Here is a 21,044-nt window from a genome sequence, read left to right on the forward strand (position 1 = left end):
AAACTTCTATTCCTGCCACATTTCTGAATGATTGACAAGCTAGATTGACTGACCAGGTAAAAGTGATGGGAAAAGGAGGGCATAGTACAAAGTTTAAGTTGAGAGAAGAGAAGGAGGATTGGAAACTTAATGGCTGCATAAAGCTAGAAGACACCTACTGGAAACTAGGTCCACTCTGGCCTTAGATTGTGAACATTGATGGTCCTATTTACCTTCCTCTCCCAGATCCTAGAAGCCTTCTCAGGCTTTCCTCCTTTAAGTAGGAAAAGACTAAGTTGGATGAGCACAGTAGGCCCTGAAATTTCTGGGCCCCTAGGAGAAAAAGAAGAACCAGCCCTGAGGCTTTTTTCATCTCGTAGTTATACCTAGGAAAATCTTTGAAAGTTCAGTGTACCCAAGTTCTGTACTCCTATCTTCCTAGAATGACTAAAATAATCCTAATTCTGATGGCATGAGAAGATAGGAAATTTTATGATAAGCCTCTGAATTTCCTATTTTACCCTTTTACGGTTCAGTAGTAATTGATATTAAAGAGACTAAACTCCCAGTGTGTTGTGGGGAATGATGAGATGTGGTAACTGTGAAAATGTTGATGAGAGAGCTTTTAGGATTAGGGCATCACAGAGCTAGGTCTAGCAGGGTCTTCCAAAGACATCTAGTCTTGCATCCTCATTTTATGGTTCAGGAAACTGAGGTCCATGATGGTTGAGTAATTTGCCCAAAGTTATATATGTAATAAGAGAGACGGGATTTAAACTGATGTTCTCTAATTCCAGAATCACTGCTCTTTCCATTGTAACATGATGCTTCCATGTTAACTGCAGTGAGGCTTTATTTACATTACCATGCTTTCCCCCTAATCAAAAGAAACTGCGTTGTATGGCTATGATCTTTGGGTTTTTTGTTTGTTCATTTGTTTTCATGGTTCTCTTCTTCATTATTTTTTTAAATTTTATTTTTAATTTATGGAATAAAACAAGCATTTCCATAACATAGTACAGTTAAAAAGATGATTATACATGAAACTGCAAATCTACTATGTACAACCTGCTATTCCTTTCAAATATACAACAAAATTATCATGGAATTTAAAAATTTTTTTTTTCATTCCCTCCACCCTTGCTCTACAGATGGCTACCACTAGACATGATGTGTGTGTGTGTGTGTGTGTGTCTATACATACTTCTATTTATCAGTTCTTTCTCTGCATGCAGATAACATCTTTCTTCATATGTCTTTCATAGTTGATTTGGGTATTTATAATAGACAAAATAATTTATTAACTCAAAGTCATTCTTAAGCAATATTGCTATTACTATATACAATGAACCAACAGAATTTGGTTCTCACTATTAAAGAAACTTTGTATGGTTATGATCTTTGTATGGCTGCATGAATAAGTGAGAGATTATTTTTCCCCACTGAATAGGCGATGTGACAACAATGATCCTAGACCTTGGAAGCAACATGAAAAAGACCATATAGGAGAAACTGTAGTGGGAATGTGTGAGGACCTACTGCATTAGGTGCATTTAACTGACCTTTTTTCATAGGACTTACTTTGTCAAAAAGCAAGATTCCTATAAATTAAATTCTTTTCCTTCACCCACAGTCTACTTCTGTAGTTCAAACTACTTTCACCTAGATTCTATTACTTACAAACTCAAATAAAGACAAAACAACTCCAAAGCCTTTGTTTTATCCAACTATAATTCAAAGTGGAAGCAACACTTTACCATATGTCTTCTAAACTAGTAACATTTAAACATGTTGATTTTTTTTTTCTTTTGCTGCTAGGAGCCATAAATCTAATCATTCACAGAACCTTCCTGTGTTGAGGTATTAACATGTTTTCTCTCAAGGTCACCCGTTCCTGATCCCCATTTCTATATCTTTTTTTTCCCCTCCAAATTCAGGTTCTATCTTATGTGAGCTAGAGTAACTTTTGTACTAGCTTTCCTCTATTCAGCATTTCTTTGTTAGTCACTCCCACATGATAATCACTGGCATATCATGCCACGTGTCAATTCAACCACATCAGGTGGGTTTTTACCTTGACTTCAAGCACCACTATGCTGTCACTGTTCCTCATCACACCTAATCTTCATTAGTCATCATCTCCGATCTGCTGATCCTGCTCCATTCAGGTAGGTACCTAATCAAACTTAGCAGTCTTTCAAATATATTCACTCATTCTTCAAAAACTCCTTCACAAAAATCTCAGTGTAAAATACAAGTTACTAATACACATCTCTCTCCAAAACCAATGAAATAGCTCTCCTTTGAAAAATAGATAGTATTTAATAAATGTTTTTGATTGATATGCCAAATTTAATGAAATACTGATTAAGTGCCTAGCAGTGTCCTTTATGAGGTGCTGGGAATACAAAGCCAAAATGGAAAATAGCTCCTGCCCTCTAGGGGAGGGCCCCCTACTCAGGGATATACCATTTTCCAAATAACTAAGTAACCTATAATTTGAGGAGGGGGAGAACACAAATAAGTGAAGTACGAAGAAAAGTTTCCTCTTAAATGAAGATGGGACCTGAGATGAACCTTGAAACAAGGTTCTAAGAGCTGGAGATGAGGAAGGAAGGAGTGTATTCCCAGAAGAAGGTTTGGTTTGTGGACATTAAGCAGATCAGTGTGGTTGCATAAAACAGTGAATGATGGGAGGGGGTGGGAGAACTATGTGAATTGAGGTGGGATTTCATTGTTGCAGGAAATTTTCAGTAGGGAAACTCCATCTATCAATGCTGTATTAATAACAATATTTTAAAAAAACTCTCATTTATAGAGTACTTTGACATTTACAAAGATCTTTTTTTTTATCCTTTTATCATCTTATCCTCACAACCACACTCTAAGGTAGGTCCTCATTTGAAAGATGAGGAAACTGTGACATAGAAAAGTTCATCTATATGTCCAAGGTCACTGAGATAGTAAGTGTCTGAAAAAGGATTCAAACAAAGTCTGATATACCTGATTTCACGTCCCAGGCTCTAAAGGTTCTATCACCTAGCTGCCAATTCTCTGTGGCCTATAGTCAGGCAGTTTCCTAGGGCATTGAGATTAAGTGACTAGTCCACTGACACATAACCATTAGATGTCCGAAGTAATATTTGAACATAGGCTTTCCTGACTCTTAAGCCAACTCTGTGTATTCCTGTAAATTAAAAAAAAAACTGATTTTTTTTTAGGTAAGCAGAAAATCTCTCACAGTTAGTTATTTTCTGTTTAATAGGATTGTATATGTATAGCCTATATCAGATTGTATGCCGTCTTGGGGAGGGAGGTTGGGAAGAAAAAAAAACCCAGTTATTTTAAAATAGGTACACTTTGAAAATTTGAAAGCAGAAGAGAGAAGGCAAGGTCAGTTCCCTCTAAACAGAGGTTTGCTTTTCTGTTCTCTTTTCCAGGTTCCTTCAACCAATGATAAAATGACACGAACTTGAACCATCTACCATCCTAGTCACCCTCCTTTCAACACTAAAGCTAGTATATTAATGTCCTTTGTAAAACGTGGCAAAGGGAAATATATCTCATGTATTCTTATTGCTCATTTGCACAGAACATTGTCTCCTAATGAAAGAAAGCACTAAAGACAGGAGATTATAGATCAAAAAGTTGGTTGGTGAACAAAGGAATTTAGTGAACTAAGTTCTGTAACTCTAGGATGTTTGTTGTTATTGTTTTTTGTTTGTTTATTTTAATCTAGGTAAGTGACTAGCACTTCCCCACTTCAACAGCTCTGGAGACCCACTGGGAAATTCTTGACCCATGACTCTCATTTTTCCAAACACCATGCAGAACTCCTCCCCAACCTTCTTTCAAGGCATTACTACATGAATATGTTAACATCATATCACAGCTAATTTTACAATAGATATAGATTAGTGACTCTTCTCTCTAGGGGTCAAAAACTTGAAGTTTTCTCTTTGGAAGCCATAATTCTCAGACTTGTCAGAATTTCTTTATTCCTATCCTAGGAATGGCTGTTTTAGGGGGCTCATCTTTGGAAAACAAAAACACAACAATAACAAGTTAGGTTATAAATAACTGTTTTAGCTGCAGAATTTTTAAGAGACATCAAATTCTCCTAAACCGGATTTGTTAGACACCCCAGTCTCAACAACAACCCACTTAGTAAACTATCTCAAGGTGGGATTCTGCAGCTAGATGATATTATTTATTTTATATTAATTCTTAACAATGCTTAATTTTACCTCCAAAATCAGGGGTTGGGGGAGGGGGTGGAGTTTTCTTCCCCTTATACACTGACTGCAGTGAGGCAATATAATGTCTTAGAAAGTAACCTGACTAAAGGATAAAAAAGACCTGGTTTCAAATTCTGACTCTTCTACTTAATAGGTGTGTTATTTCTGTTAACATCATAACTTTAAACCGTATCTCCATGAGGCTTTACAGTTAATAAAGTGCTTTCTCACAAAAGCTAAATGAGGTAGATATAAGTATTATTATCTACATTTAACAGATAAGGAAGCTGAGGAAGAGAAAGGAAAAATGGCTGAAAACAGTCACTCAGGTACTAATGGGAGGGGCTAGCATTGAAACTAGAATTCCTGACCTCTGAGGCCCAGAGTACTTTCCACTGGGGAAGAATTGCTTTGTTTTAATCACCTGTAAAATGGGAATAATATGTACTCCCTATTCACAGGATTGCTATAAGTGAAGCATTTTGAAAAAAAAAATAAGTGCTATATAAAGGTGAATAGTCAACCAAGCAAAAAGCATTTATTAAGCTCCTACTATATGCCAGTTATTGTGCTAAGTGCTGAGAATACAAAAAGAGGTAAAAGATAGTCCCTGCCTTCAAAAAGCTTACAATCTAATTGGAGAGAAAAATATGCAAACACACATATATCAGGATATATAGGAGATAATTAACAGAAGGAAGGAACTGGAATAAAGAGGGGTTGGGGAAGACTTCCTGTAGAAGATGGGATTTTAGTTCAGACTTAAAGGATGCCAGATATTGTTATTAATAATATTACTAATTGTTTTATTATTAATTATTTAAATAATAATGACTACCTTTTAACGTTATTATGAGGATCACATAAGATATTAGTGTTTTGTATCCATCAAATACTTTATAAATGTAAGTTTTAAACACATACAAAGTAAATGACAGGATTTAGCTAGTGACTCAGTAACTGTATCACCAGAGGTCTTTAAATAGTCATTACAATACATTATGTCTTATTTTTCCAATGAAGATAATTCTCCCCAATTAAACTCTATAGTTTAAAATTTGGTGCTGGAAAATTATGTGCTTTTAAAAAAATGCAAACCCTTCAAAAGAATGCAAAAGTTTGTTTCTTCAAAAAAAGTTGGTTTGTCACTTCTTTTCCTTTCAAATACTGGAAAGTCATTAAAGGTTAGAGGTTCCATGGCATCCTATGTTTTCACTTAGTACAGTATTTTTGAGAATGCACCAACTCCAAGGTTCACAAAGTGTGACACCTACATTTATTAAGGTTGGTCTTGTACTATATTTGTTTTCACAGCTTGTGACAAGAAAAATCCTTAGAGTTTCCTTTGTAAAGAAGACTAAGGAGAATAACATCTCACATGTTCCATTTTCCTTCGAATTCTGTGCCAATGTGGCACAGGCTCATGAAGAGACATTTTAAAAATGGCTACACAGTCATAATTACTGGCAATAAAAATTCACTGTAAAGCTTTAAAGGGAAAGGAAAATAAAATTAAGATACAAACTGCACATTCTGGTTTCTTATACTTTTTTAAAAATTCACTCAAGCGCAATATGTTACTAGATATCCATACACATTATAATGGAACGATTCCAAAACTCAAGTATGTCTTTTAGTTTTTTAAATCTCCTTTCCAAACAGTTTCTTTGTTGGAAATGTTCACGTGATACTACAAATAAGCAAAAAAATAAATTTAGATACATGAAATGGATTACCTACAAGAATCAAGTTCTCCTCCCCCTCCTTACTTTTTCCTAGTAACAGTACAACTGGGCATTTTTCATGTTTACTGCCATTATAAACCAGGTCAGAATATAAAAATCAGAATTCATAACTCAAAAATTCAGTCTTAGTAATACATCATTTCTATGTAAGTTGCAAGCATTCAACTATCCCCTAACTTGTTAGAATAGTATTATATCTGCATTTTCCTATCCTACATTTATTCTTTGAACTCTGATGGGTGTCATTTTCATATCTTGAAATTTCTTGGATTTGAAACAAGTCATGTACCAATATTAACATTCTGCCAAGGGGCACTTTATCATTAATTCACCAAAATTAATTGAAGCATCATTAGTAAAACTACATAGTTATATTAAAATCTCCTCTTACCATGTCTCATTAGGCTATATATAATGTTCTAACACATTCTCTTCATTAGCTTTCTACCTTAAAAACCCCAGAACACAATTTAACAAAGCTTTTATGGACTTCTTTATCCTTTCTGTTTTTGACAGATTATTAGAGGAAAGGAAAACTTTGCTTCACAATGCAGTTATTCAAAAGTCAAAATAATAAATGATGTACATAACAGAATGCTTCTTTACAATCCACATGCTCCCTTGGACAAAAATTAATTTGCTAAAAATCAACAATATTAAGATTTGTCAGAAGAGGGAAAAAAATATACCTTTCCTAAGAATCCTCCTTTTCTTTGGGATATTATATATTGCTTCAGTTGTATGCTAATGAGAAATTGCAAATTTCAAAGCGCAGTCAAAAAAACCTTGAATGAATGCCAGGAGTAGGTATGTAGTAAAGGTTTCAGAATACATGCCAATGGCCATAGAGAGTAATGGGGCAATTTTATAAGTCCGTTGGGTATACATAATGTTCTTGGATGTAAGGTTGTACTATTTTCTGATTGGGATAATTTATTGATTGAAAGAGGTAGAAATAAGGTCAAGTACGTTAGAGAAAACACTAAAAGGAGTTCCTCAGAGGAAAAGTACTTAGAGCAAAGATGGCTAGTGTTTTGTTTCCCAGCATTTATTTTACATGTGACTCATATGAGAAATCTGAGGGTGATAAATTGGGAAACCCAGATCCCTAGAATTATTTGGGGATGGTGGGACAATTAAATCTATTTTTGCCTTAACTGACAGAAATATAGTTTTTGTGCCTCACCATACAACAGAAGTGAATCACTTCTCACAAGAGAACACTTTTTGAGAAGAGGATTGGTCAAGAAGACGAGACCTCTAAGTGGGCACAATAAGTAAAGTACTAAAAGTTGGTTCACTGGAAGACCTGAAAGTCTATACTGTTAAGTGTGGCTAGGAGGTGATCACCAGAGAAAATATTCTGCTGCTTGGAAGAGTTGATTGGAGGGAAATATTTGGAATCTTGGAAGAGATGATATAAAGGCTCTGCTTTTATGTTTCCTTCCACTATCATCTACTGTCTGAAAGGTAGAAATACCTCAGAGCTCATCCAAGGGTGCTAACACGAAAAAGCTCTGCAGATCTCAGGCTGAGAGTCTCTATTTGCTGAAAAACCTGATACTGTCTATACGGCCCAGGAGAGGTGTAGCAACCAGCACAGAAGCTGCCTCGCTCATCAGGAGAGTGAAAGAGTCAGAAGAGCAGAGGCTCAAGTACAGTAAGCAGTCTGCTCAAAAGTGATCCCACCCATAAATAACTTATGAAGCAGACCACAATCCTGAATTGTGAGTTTCCCAGGCAGATGTGTCCCCTGCTCATTTGCCTTTTTGCTAAAGGTGTATAAATTTATTCTTACTCTCCTTCACTGCAACTACACACACTGTTGTGTGTTACAGTTGTATGGGCAGGATACAATGTCATAATTACTCTCATTTTGCTTAGTAAATAGTTTTGATTAAGAGTTAATAGTGTCATCCAGGCTAATTTATAAATGGAAAACACAACACTAGAGGGCTCAGAAGTTATAATCTTGAATAACAGGAATGTATTCTCCCCACAGGCTTATATCTAGGAGTAAGTAAGTTATAGCAGACTGGCTGTTCCCTCTGGGAAAATTTTCTTACTTTCCAAAGAGCATATGCCACTTGAGTATGTAAGCTAGGCTAGAGAGACAAGAGAGAAGAGGTTGGGTCTTTACTATTATATGACCTTAGGAAGTAAGATTTAGAACTGAAAGGAATTTCAGAGGCCCTCTGGTTCAAAGAGACAGATTGCTGAGGTCTTTGCTAACAGTGTACCATCACATACACACACACACACACACACACACACACACACACACACACACACACACACACACATATCTGGCTCTGCTTGCCGGATACCACTGAGTATAGCTAATGAGTAGTTTTAAAATGTGGTTTTTATCCTTGCCCAACATTTAGGAGAATTTAACACTATTTTCTTCATTGGCTGATATCCCACAGCTATAGTTACTCTTCCACCACCTTATGGGAGAAGGTTAAATCAAACTATTAAATTAAATCCTTGGAAAAGTAATAATAATGATCCCCAAGAGCCAAGCCAAGAGAACTATTGTTCATCAAGACAGGAATAGTTTAGGACTTATGCCTTCATCAAGCTCATTCTGTTATTCTCTCTGTATACAACACTCAGCAGGATGTAATAAACTTAACACAATTAGTAAAGAAAATGGATATCTCATTAAAAAGAATAAGAATCCCTGAAATATGTTGCTTCTGGAGGCAGCGAGGTGGTGCAGGGGACAGAGCATAGTCCTGGTGTAACAAATACCTGGGTTTACATCTGGTTTCAGACACTAGCTTTGTGACTGTGGACAAGTCACTTAACCTCTGTTTGTCTCAGTTTCCTCATCTGTAAAATGAGAACAATAATAGTACCTACTTCTCAGGGTTGTTGTGAGGATCAAATAAGAAAATGTTTATGAAGAACTTAACACAGTTCCTGGCACATAGTAGGTGCAATATAAATACTTATTCCCTTCCCCTCACTCCCTTCTAATCTTCAAACTACAGTCCCTGACTCTGATTCTAAATATATATGCAAATCAATAAATTGATGTTAAATATCAACTATTTACAGGGAAGGGGGACCTAAAGGGAACAGACATGTATTAATCATCTACTATATGCCAGATACTGTGTTAAGTGCTTTACAACTCTTATCTCATTTAATCCTCACAACAACCTTGAAAGGAGGGTACTTTTATTATCACCATTTTACAGTTGAGGAAACTGAGATAAATAAAAATTAAGTGACTTGCCCAGAGTCATATATATTGTAAGCATCTGAGGTTAGATTTGAACTCAGGTCTTCCCCATGCCTGGTGCTCTATCTACTACACCATCTAGTTGTCTATATAGAGTATTTTGCAGAATTAATAAAAGTTAGCTCATAGAGTAATGGGCCTTATTAATGGAAAGGAGTTTAGGAACCATCTAATCTACTCCTCTTTACCCCCACATGTAAGGAAGGTAAAAAGACAGCCCCTGCCCTCATGGAGTTTAAAGGCTAATAAGGGAATATTAAATACATACTATATAAAAACTAAATTTAACTATTTGCTACATATGATACAAAATGGGATATACTAAGTGCATTAAGGAGAAGCAAAATAAAGTGTTTATTTGTGTTATGAAAGGAAGGGCATTATAGATTGAAGAGGCAGTATTTCTAAAAGACACCATCACAGTGAATTGTATTTGAGCTGCTCTTTCAAGGACAGGTAAGAATTCAATAGATGAAGAGGAAGAGAAAGCTTATTATTAGTATATCTGGGCATCTAGGTGGTGCCATAGTGCATAGAGTCCTGGGTCTGAAGTCAGAAAACTCATCTTCCTGAGTTCAAATCTGGCCTCAGACACTTACCAGCTGTATGACCCTGAGCTAAACTCTTAACCCTGTTTGCCTCAGTTTCCTCATCTGTAAAATGAGCTGGAGAAGGAAATGGCAAACCACTCTGGTATCTTTGCCAAGAAAATCCCAAATGGGGTCATGAAGAGTCAGACGTGTCTGAAATGCCTGGACAACAACAATAAATTATATAACATGTTATGTATACCATGAAATTATAATCTAATATATAATATAATAACAATAATATATCTAGGGGTAAATGTGAGGAGTAGCAAAAAGGAAGGATTACAGAACATATTTGGGGGATGGTGAAGTAGTCTAGTTTGGCTGGAGTGTATAATATGTGTCAGTATTAGAAATGAAATAATGGCAGACAAGGAGGATAAAAGTATGACGGACCTTGGATCTCAGGCAAAGGTGACTGGATGATAGTGACTGACACTGATAAAAACTGAAGAGCGAAGGAAAAGCAGGTTTAGGGAAAAGAGAATCACCTTTGTTTTCGATACGTTTTTATACCAGTCAGACATTTAGGTGGCCCACTGTTCAGACAGTTGGAAGATGATAGTCTAGAGCCTGAAAGAAGGTCAGAGCTAACCACAGATGACTTCCAATCCAATGAGCCCCTGCAGAAACACATGCTGCTCATTCATCTGTTCTTCAATAAACTGGTTTTCAATTGGTTCATGCATGTTTTTCTCCTTCCAGTGAGTCAGAAAGCAGAAACCACCTGTCTACATCTTTGTATCTACTCACAACATAACACAACACTTAGTACAAAGTAGAAACTCGATAAGCTATCAAACATTGGGTAACATGTTGGAAAAAGCAGAACACGGTACATATGAGATACTTTTAAAACTACAAACTTGCATCTTATTCATCTAAAAGCACTGAGACCAATAATAGCTTTCATTTATTTGCAAGCTGCTGTAAAATTTAGAAAAACTAAATTGACCTCAATTTTCCTTTCGGGATAAGTGATGAAGAATGACCCTCATTAAAGTACCTGTCTTTGACACATATGCATATGTGTGTGTATATGTGTACATATATACACACATAATTATATATGTATATGTATATGTGTGTATGTGTGTGTGTGTGTGTGTGTGTTTCTGGATTGGTCCTTTTGACCAAACTCAGTTCTATGTGCAACATACTGATAGAATCAGACAGTCTCAGGACTGGAAGGGATTCTAGAGGCCATTTAGGCCATTTAGTTCAATCTCAATATGACAAAAGAATTCCCATTACAAATTACCCAAGGAGTGGTCATTCAACCTCTTCCTAAAGACCTTCAGTGATGGGAAACCCCTAACTCGTAAAACAACCCCATTATATATTTGTACAGCTCAAAGTGTTAGGAAGTTTTGCCAGCTATCAAGCCTGGATTTGCCTCCTTATAAGTTCCACTTATTGCTCTGAATTTCTCCCTGTCAAGATACAGAGACTAAATCTAATTCCGTTTTTGTATGAAGATCTTTCAAGTTCTTGGACAGCTACGATGTCTCCTCTAAGTCTTTTCTTAAAAGGCAGCTAGGCAACTCAGTGAATTGTTTGAGTGCCGAGCATCAAGTCAGAATGATCTAAGCTGAAATACAGCCTCAGATTCTCAACAGCTGTGTGATCCTGGGCAATTAATTTAACTTCTCTCTTCCTCATTTCCTTATCTGCAAAATGGAAATAATAACAACACCTACATCCCAGCGTTGTGGCAAGGATAAAATGAGAAAATATTAGTAGAGTACTTTGAAAATCTGAAGGTATGACATAAATGCTAGCTATTATCATCATCATCATCAAAACATCATTAGGTCCTTCAGTTGGTGATTATACAATACTTGGTCTCTCACCTCTGGACATTTAGATCCTTTCTAAAATGTGATTCCTAGGGATGGATACAATACTCTAGTTGTGGTCTGGGGCACAGCTTAGAAGAATCTCTGCCCTAGACCTGACTACTATGCTTTTCTTAGTGGAATCTAAATTTTCAAGAGTTTTGTTGGCTCTCATATCACAATACTGACTCACCTTGAGTTTGCTGTTTGTTAGAATACCCAGATTTTTTTTTAATGAACTGATGTTTAACTGTGTCTCCCCCTTTCCTTCATCTTGTACTTGCAAAGTTCATTTTTTAATCCAAGGGTAAGACTTGACATTTATCCTTGTTTCAATGCCCCAAACTAATCTTTAATTTCAACCCAACTTTCTATCCTGCTGAGACCTTTTTGAATCTTGATTCGATCAACCAGTATGTTAGGTATTCCTGCCAGCTTCATGTCATTTTCAAAATTACTCCAAGGGAAACTAGAAAACCAGAAAAACTCTATTTCAAATTTGCTTTGGCTGAATTCACTAGTTTTATCCCTCCCTAGTCTATATGCCTTTCAAAGACACTTGAAGCCAGACTTATACAATGTTATATACAGAACCACTTGGCTCTCCACTATGAAATGGGAAGATTAATAGTATCTACATTATAGAAATATTGTAATAATCAATTGAGATGGTACATATAGTGATTTTGTATGTACGTATGTATCATGAGACCTTTGTCAGTATTAGGGTAGTTGGAGGGAAAAAATCATATGTATATATGTACTTCTCAACCCACAAACACCAAAGACAACTTAGAAGGCCAGTAGGAAAAGTCTGTGACTGCAGTGAAAGAGAAGCTCAGTCCCAGTCCCAGGCCCTGCACATCCTGGGGTGGTGGCTGCTTCAGGAGCTTCTAGCCCACAGACTGAGGGGAATCGAGTGGCTGAACAAAGGGGGATTGCAGAGATCTCTTTGCTGGTGCAGGATTATCTTGCTTTGCCTGTGCTTGGATCTGGGTCACTGTTCTGGGTGGTGATCCTGGGGCAAGGAGGAGTGCTGGCATGGTGGAGCTTGTAGTGGTAGTAAAGAAGAAATCCTCCTCACAATTCCAAGGCAGAAAAGAGTGCTTGTGGTCACTCATGGACCAGCTACACAAACAGCTACACAAACCCCCCAAAGCTTGGGACAGTACATTCTCCACACTGGAAGCAGATCCCTCCCTTAACAAAGAGTTTAAAACTCAAGTAATTGGTTGGGATCATGAGCAAGAAGCAAAAAAAAAGTCAGATCATAAAATCTTTCTTTGGTGACAAAGAAGATCAAAACATACAACCAGAAGAAGAAAAGAAAGTCAAAGCTCCTACATCCAAAGCCACCAAGAAAAATATGAATCAGTCCCAGGCCTTAGAAGAGCTCAAAAAGAATTTTGAGAAGCAAGTAAGAGAAGTAAAGGGAAAACTGGGAAGAAAAATGAGAGTGATGCAAGAAAATAATGAAAAACTAGTCAATAGCTTGCTAAAGGAGACTCAAAAAAATACTGAAGAAAATACCACCTTAAAAAATAGCCTAACTCAAATGGCAAAAGAGGTCCAAAAGGCCAATGAGAAGAAGAATGCCTTAAAAAGCAGACTAGGCCAAATGGAAAAGGAAGCCCAAAAGCTTACTGAAGAAATATTTCCTTAAAAATTAGAATGGAGCAAATGGAAGCTAGTGACTTTATGAGAAATCAAGACATTATAAAACAAAACCAAAAGAATGAAAAAATAGAAGACGATGTGAAATATCTCACTGGAAAAACAATTGACCTGGAAAATAGATCCAGGAAAGACAATCTAAAAATTATTGGACTATCTGAAAGCCATGATCAAAAAAAGAACCTAGACATCATCTTTCAAGAAATTATCAAGGAAAACCACCCTGATTTTCTAGAACCAGAGGGCAAAATAGAAATGGAAAGGATTCACTGATCACCTCCTAAAAGAGATCACCAAAGGAAAACTCCTAGGAATATTATAGCCAAATTCCAGAGTTCCCAGGTCAAGTAGAAAATATTGCAAGCAGCCAGAAAGAAACAATTCAAGTATTGTGAAAACACAATCAGGATAACACAGCTTTTAGCAGCTTCTTCTACATTAAGTGACCTGGGGGACTTGGAATATGATTTTCCAGAGGGCAAAGGAGATAGTATTACAGCCAAGAATCACCTCCCCAGCAAAACTGAGTATAATCCTTCAGGAGAAAAAATTGACACTCAGTGAAATAGACGACTTTCAAGCATTCTTGATGAAAAGACCAGAGATGAGTAGAAAATTTGACTTTCAAATACAAGACTCAAGAGAAGCATGAAGAGGTAAACATGAAAGAGAAATCATAAGGGACTTATTAAGGTTGAACTGTTTACATTCCTACATGGAAAAATGATATTTGTAACTCATGAGACCTTTGTCAGTATTAGGGTAGTTGGAGGGAAAAAATTATATGTGTGTGTGTGTACATATATATTTATATATGTACACACACATAGATAGACAGATAGATAGATAGATAGATAGATAGATAGATAGATAGATAGATAGATAGATAGATAGATAGATAGATGGCACAGAGTGAATTGAAGATAAAGATGAAGATGATACCTGGAGAATAAAATTAAGGAGTGAGAGAGGATTATACTGGGAGAAGGAGAAAGGGAGAGGTAGAATGGGGTAAATTATCTCACATAAAAAAGACAAGAAAAGGCTTTTACAGTGGAGGGGAAGTGGAGGAAGGTGAGAGGGAATGAGTGAATCTTATTCTCATTAGATTTGGCTTAAGGAGGGAATACCATACACACTCAATTGGGTATGCAAATCTATCTTACCCTACAGGAAATTATGGGGAAGGGGATGGGGGCGGGGGGAATAGAGGAGAGGGGAGATTAAGGGAGAGGCTAATCAAAAGCAAACACTTCTGAGGAGGGACAGGGTCAAAAGAGAGAATAGAATAAATGAAGAATGAAGGGAAATATAGTGAGTTTTCCACAACATGACTACTATGGAAGTGTTTTGCATGACTACACATTTATAATCTTCATCGAGTTCCTTGCCTTCTTAATGAAGGTTGGTGGGGAGTGAGGAAGGGAGAAAATTTGGAATCCAAAGTTTTAAAAACAAATGTTAAAAATTGTTTTCACATGGAAAAAGATATACAGGCAATGGGGTATAGAATTCTGTCCTACTCTATAGGAAAATAGAAGGGAAAGAGGATAAAAGAAGGGGGAGGATAGAAGGAAGGGAATATTAAGGGTATTCAGAATGCACAACATTTTGGGGCTGGGGAAGGGATGAGATGGGGAGAAACTTTGGAACTCAAAATCTTGTGGAAGTGAATGTTGAAAACTAAAAATAAATACTTTATAAAAAAATTTAAAATAAAAAAAATACTGATAGTGTTACACAGCATGGAAACTTCCAACTGGTTTGTTACCCACTTTTTATTTATGAATTCCTACTGACCTTTAAGAATAGCTAGGTGGGTGGATAGAATGTTGGGCCTGGAGTAAGGAAGACTCCTCTTCATGACTTCAAATCCAGTCTCAGACACTTACTAGCTGTGTGACCCTGGCAAGTCACTTAACCCCATTGATCTTAGTTCTAAATCTGTAAAATGAGCTGGAGAAGGAAATAGCAAACCACTGCAGTATCTGCCAAGAAAACCCCAAACGCAGTCACACGGAGTCAGACACTACTGAAAATCAACAACAACAATAAAAATTGACCTCTAACATCTCTTTACAAAAGCAAGGAACTGGGAATCTTTATGCCAACCTGTTATTATACTTTCCTAATTATCCATACATGGGCATCTGGTTGGTGCAGTGGATAGAGCATTGGGCTTAGAAGCAAGACTTATCTTCATTGAGTTCAAATCCAGCTTCAGACACTTACTTATTTAGACACTTATTTAAAATGAGCTGGAGAAGGAAATGGCAAAGCACTTCAGTATCTTTGCCAAGAAAACTTCAAATGCAGTTACAAGAGTTGGACACAACTTAATAAAAATTATCCACATATTTTATTCTGTTCAAGCACTGTAAAGTATATTTGTTGGTTGTCTTTACTATCGTTACACATTTTTAGAAGCTAATAATGTAGTTTTAGGGTATATGTGCCATTTCACAACACTTTTCCCCCTAGTGCAATAAGCAAAGTCTCACATTCAGAATAATGTCCCTTCATTTACAAATAATGTGACTACATACATTTTGGACCATTTCTTAGAGACATCATACACAGAAGAGGAAATGTACATTTGGAATTTCAAGAAGAATGACCATCTTCTTGTTAAGTAGGTAATGACTTCAAATATTCTCTTTTCTTCCTTCTTTCTTCCTCTTTCCTTCCTTCCTTCCTTTTATTTCCCCTATATTATTTTGTCTTGCAATACAAAGCCTTCAGCAGACTATATGTGAAGTCACTTATTCAACTCTGGGAACCACATTTTAGGAAGAATATTGGTAAGAGAGGTGTCGAAAGGTGGGTGAGTAGGAAGGCAAAGTGCATAAATTATGCATTATGATTAGTGATAGGAGAATCGGGGAATGTTTAATATGGAAAAGAAAAGTCTTGGAAATGGGCCAAGAAATAGGGGTATGATGTCAGTCTTCAAGTATTTGAAAGACTGTCATGTGGAAAAGCGATTAAACTTGGTCTGCTCCTGAGCCCACAGGGTAGAACTAGCAAGTCCAAATTGCAAAGAGGAACATTTCTTCATTGTAAGCAACAAAACATTTATCAAGTTTATTCTTGGTAGTATTCAAACAGATGTTAGCCTATGTTTTACTACTGCTGCTGCTGCTGCTGCTTTTGCTGTTCTTGTGTTTTGCTCTGGCCCTCGTCCAAAGTCACACAGCTAATGTGTGTCAAAGTTAAGTCTCAAACCCAGGCCTACCTGACACCAAGCAGGACCCTAAATCCAATGCTTCCTCTTCAGACTGAATTCAGGTTTTATCAAATGCCTCTCCTAAGTCACGTCACATGTGCTGAACAATGATTTGCACAATAGATAACAAATTAGGAATAAGATTCTTAGTAAAGGGTCAGGGATGTCTGTGTTTTGGAGGAAAGGATGTACTCCTCCCTTCCCTTAGTAATCTCCCTTAGGGGATTCTTAGAGATAGAGTAGAAAGGAAAACACTAACATGCAGGGATTTAGCTCTTAGACTGTGTGCCTATTGGAAGAAAAAGGTTGCCAGGGTAATCTCAGTATTTTAAAGGTAGATTAACTACTGCCAACAAGGATGCAAACTGAATAGGAGCTCAGCCCTTTGGAACTTTGTACTTGTTAACAAAGTAAGAAAACCCCCAATGATGATCAATTATACTCCCTCACATGGAGAATCAAAACCCTTCTAATAGCATCTGTATGCATTTGAGAAATAAATTTTAGTTTAAATTTAACTTTAAGAAGACCCAGGATTAAAATTACTAGTCCTGGACTCATACTGCTAGTCTCCATTCATTATTTTCTCTTTCTGTCTTAAAACACTTCACCTTTATTTACTTCTAATTAACGCTTTAAATAAACTAGTGAAGTTTTGTGAATCTATATCTTTCTTTGAGACTGAAAAGTAACACTGTAGAGGATGCTGCAGGATTTCCCTAATAACATTTATGCCATCAATAAGTACTGGGAATAAATCTAAAGGCACCTTTACAGAATGGTACATAATGCCTCTTAATCACCTACTATTATTTTATAATCCATGCAGGATCTAAAATGGGCACAAAATGAATATTTAATAGGAATTTCATAAAATAGGATCTGCTATAAAATGGAATAATGTTTATTTACAAAATATTCCAAAGGCAAACTAAACGTACCGGAATGTTAAGAAGAGAGGGAAAGCCAATCATTTATTAAGTGCTTACCATGCACCGATATTTTTAAAATGAAGATGTACTCAACAGTAACAGAAAAATATCAAAAATAAATTTATCTAGGTATCACTTATATGTAATTACCAGCTCTGTTTAATTTGTGAATATATATGAAATAAAGGATGTCAATGTACAAAGGATACCAAGTAAAAGAAGTCTAGCAATAGACCTGTTAATACCACTCCCATTCTTCACCCAAGTTTGAAGTCTTGGGATTATCTTTGACGCTTTCTTTTCTCTCATCTCTCAAAAACCTGACAGCAGCAAAACAGTCCTGTTGATTCTCTCATTGCCATTTCTCTCATATCCATCTCCACTTGCCCATTTCCATTTCTACTACTTTTGTTGAGTCCTATATGCTATACAACTATAGTTTCCAACAACCTATCCACTACCAGTCTTTCCTCTCTCTAATGGATTCTGCATGACATTACCACACTTACTTCCTAAAATACCATTCTGATCATGCCACTCTTCTGCTCTTAAACCTTCAATTGCTCCCAAAAGTACCTGAATATGCATTACTCTTCTACACAAACCTCTGCCACCAATCTCCATGTGCTTCTGTAACCTTCTTGTTTTTGTCATTGCTTTTTCTTCTACCCAAATCCACCTACCTATACCCCCTTACGATTTCTGCCTGTTGAAATCAAACCCATGCTTCAATGCACTGCTCAAAGGTCATATTCTTTATAAAAGCTTCTCTTGTAATAGCCCTCAAATAGAAGCAATGTTTCCTTTCTCTGAACACCTATATCTTTCTACCTGTACCTTTTTTATGACATTTAGCAGTTACTGTCTTGGATTATAATCAGTTGTTTATTTGTCTTATGTTTCCCACCACCATACATTCTCTGAATTGGAAGGAATCTTGAAGGCCCTTCTAGGACAATGTGTACATAAACAAAAATCTCTTTCCATACTCTCTCTGATAATTGGGCATCTAGCCTTAACTTGAAGAAATCTAGAGAAAGGGAGTCAGCCACTTTTAAACAGAACCCATTACATTTAAAAAAAAAAAAAGGATTGTAATCTCCTTGAGAACAAGGACCAGATTTGCATGGCCTAGCACATTACCTTGATTATAGTAGGAACTTATTAACAGGTCTGCCAAGTTGACTCTGAAAGACTTTATTATTATATGGCCCTTGGAGGTCTTGAAGGACTTGGTTGCCCCTAGTCCAGAGAAATATCCACAAATTCAACCCAGAATGAATGCAACCAAAAAGCCTCTATGAGCCCCCTATGAATATCCCAAGGCCTAGAAAGAAAGAATAGATTAAAAGACTTCTTCAAACTTCTAAGGATCTTTAAGTTGTCTCCTTGCTTATATGTGTACCAGCTGTAAGAAAATCTCAACATGAGCTAGCAGACATGTGCTTGGATCATATGTTAAAGGGAATATGATAAAATGGATAGAATCCCTTACATCACTTGACACTGTACTGTTTCAATCATGTATGCACTTAATTAACTTAAAGTTAATTCCATTGTTCTTTTCAATAAGTTGTTTAATTTGAATGACATAAAAACACCATGATTACAGCAAACTATCAATTTTACTGCTTGGTATATGATATAACTGGCAAATGAATGTCCATACCCCTTAAAAAAATAATTCTCAAGTTCCAATTTCAGGCTTCATACAACTTTGTACTATCTGTAAAAAAAGAACATCCATGGAAGAAGTGGATAATGTTAAATTAATTCCACTCATTCATTTAATTAAGCTTTGCTTTAATCAAGGCAATCAATCTTGCTGTGAGCTTCGCAATGAAATTCATAGATATCTTGGTGATTTAAGTTATCCTAGTTTCACATAGCACTACTTTCCTCCATTGCTGACCAGTCAGCAGGAAACTCCTACTATTGATGCATTTTTAAAAAAAAAAATCTCACTGCTGAACACCCCCTTTGGAAGTAGTTTTGTCAGGACTGACCTTTAAAGCTCCTGTTACCCGCTGCTGATTCAGATGTTAGAACAGCACCTCTAGAAATACTGTATCCAAACATCATTGACTTTCTGGTCCCCACTAAAAACAAATGCTCATTTATCCTCAGAAATAAATTCCCAAAGTCAATCTCAATATTCTCTTTTCCCTAGCTTACTGATTGAACTGATAACAATATTCCTACAGCCTCCCACTGCTTTTGACCTCACTCCCATTACATCTTCAAAGGCTTGCGGCATGTGCTCTTTCTATTCAATCACGTTTATTCAGACATTCCTTAAAAATCCCTTCCTCATTTTTTCCACTTTGAAATTCACAATTTGTATTAACCTGAAAAAATATTGTAGGCTGAGTGCCCACACTAACTTTCCAGAAAAACACTTTTTCTCCTAGAAAAACTTTTGAAATAGAGCTGTTTAAAGGGCCTGTTTACTCATGCTCTTGGCTGCCAATAAGCAAATGCTAATGCTTGGAGAAACTGGATATGGTTTCATCATTCAGAATCTGGTCCATTAAAATGCAGTAACTTGAACAAACATGCTCCAGAAAGAAAGTAGGATTTTGTCATTTTAGTTTATTCTTTTGTTCTGCATTCCAAAGATGATAAAATGGTCACAACATGTACATTAAAAATACTGCAGCTCTTTTTTCAAATGTCTAGGGGTCATTGCCCTCTCCAGTTTCCTTTGATATAAATTAAAATGTAAACAAGGATAATATGGTGGTTATTTCACTTGTTATGGGGTGATAATCATACAGAGGGTATTACACAAGACTGCGACCTCATCTGCCACTAAAATCATTCCAAGAATATACATGTAGGGGTTGAAAACGTTAAACTACACATTTATTAGAGATACCAACTCTATTTCAATGATAATAAAGCACATTGAGGATCACCTCTTTTGGGGCAATAAAACATATCAGAGTAAGAATAAACCTGTAGTGTAACTATAACCTATAACTATTCAAATGTGTTTTTCTAGGAAATGGTTACATGAAACTAATGTTTCTTAAAACAAAACTGAGTTGTAATATTGTAGCATACTAAAACAAAGTGATATATGAAGTGCTTTTACCTTTGCATTATAGGGAATATAGTGTTTTGATAAAGCCTCAGGAGTATGCATCCATGTTTTATCTGTAATAAAGAACAGCAGCATTTGATTAAACATTAATTCTCGTATACATGTATTTATAATTAGTAAAGCAGTATGATAAGCATGGTTGCCCAAGTTAAATTATATACTAAGAAATATAAATACAGAACTAGAAGGAATCTCAGAGATCATATAGCTCAATTTCCCCATTTTATAGATGAAAAAACTTAAGATTAAAGAGGTTAAAAGACTTGTTCAAACTCACACTCATAGGGTCAGAGGCAAAATTTGAACCCAAGTCCTCTGATTCAGTGAACACATTTAATTACTCAAAATGTATAGTTGAAGGATGGACTCTTTATTGAAGTTTTCCTGTTTTGTGTGAAATGTTGAAAAAAAAATGTCTAAGTAGTTCCTGAGATATATGACTAAGTTCCAGAGATCCTTCACA

At 36.2% G+C, this 21,044-nt stretch overlaps 1 protein-coding gene across 5 annotated transcripts in view; it reads right to left on the reverse strand.

The window, feature by feature from the left end:
- The window catches only part of GULP1 (GULP PTB domain containing engulfment adaptor 1), a 355,456-nt gene that overhangs the window by 120,790 nt on the left and 213,622 nt on the right, over positions 1–21,044 (reverse strand). For all 5 annotated transcript variants that reach the window (XM_020993575.2, XM_020993579.2, XM_078146941.1 and 2 more), the window contains exon 4: positions 20,573–20,634. In XM_020993575.2, the coding sequence (XP_020849234.1) occupies positions 20,573–20,634 (62 nt within the window). The remainder of the gene's footprint in view (positions 1–20,572; positions 20,635–21,044) is intronic.

The sequence above is a fragment of the Phascolarctos cinereus genome, unplaced genomic scaffold (genome assembly GCF_003287225.1).
Source record: "Phascolarctos cinereus isolate Bilbo 61053 unplaced genomic scaffold, phaCin_HiC Scaffold_726;HRSCAF=1367, whole genome shotgun sequence".
In the NCBI taxonomy this organism is placed as follows: Eukaryota; Metazoa; Chordata; class Mammalia; order Diprotodontia; family Phascolarctidae; genus Phascolarctos; species Phascolarctos cinereus.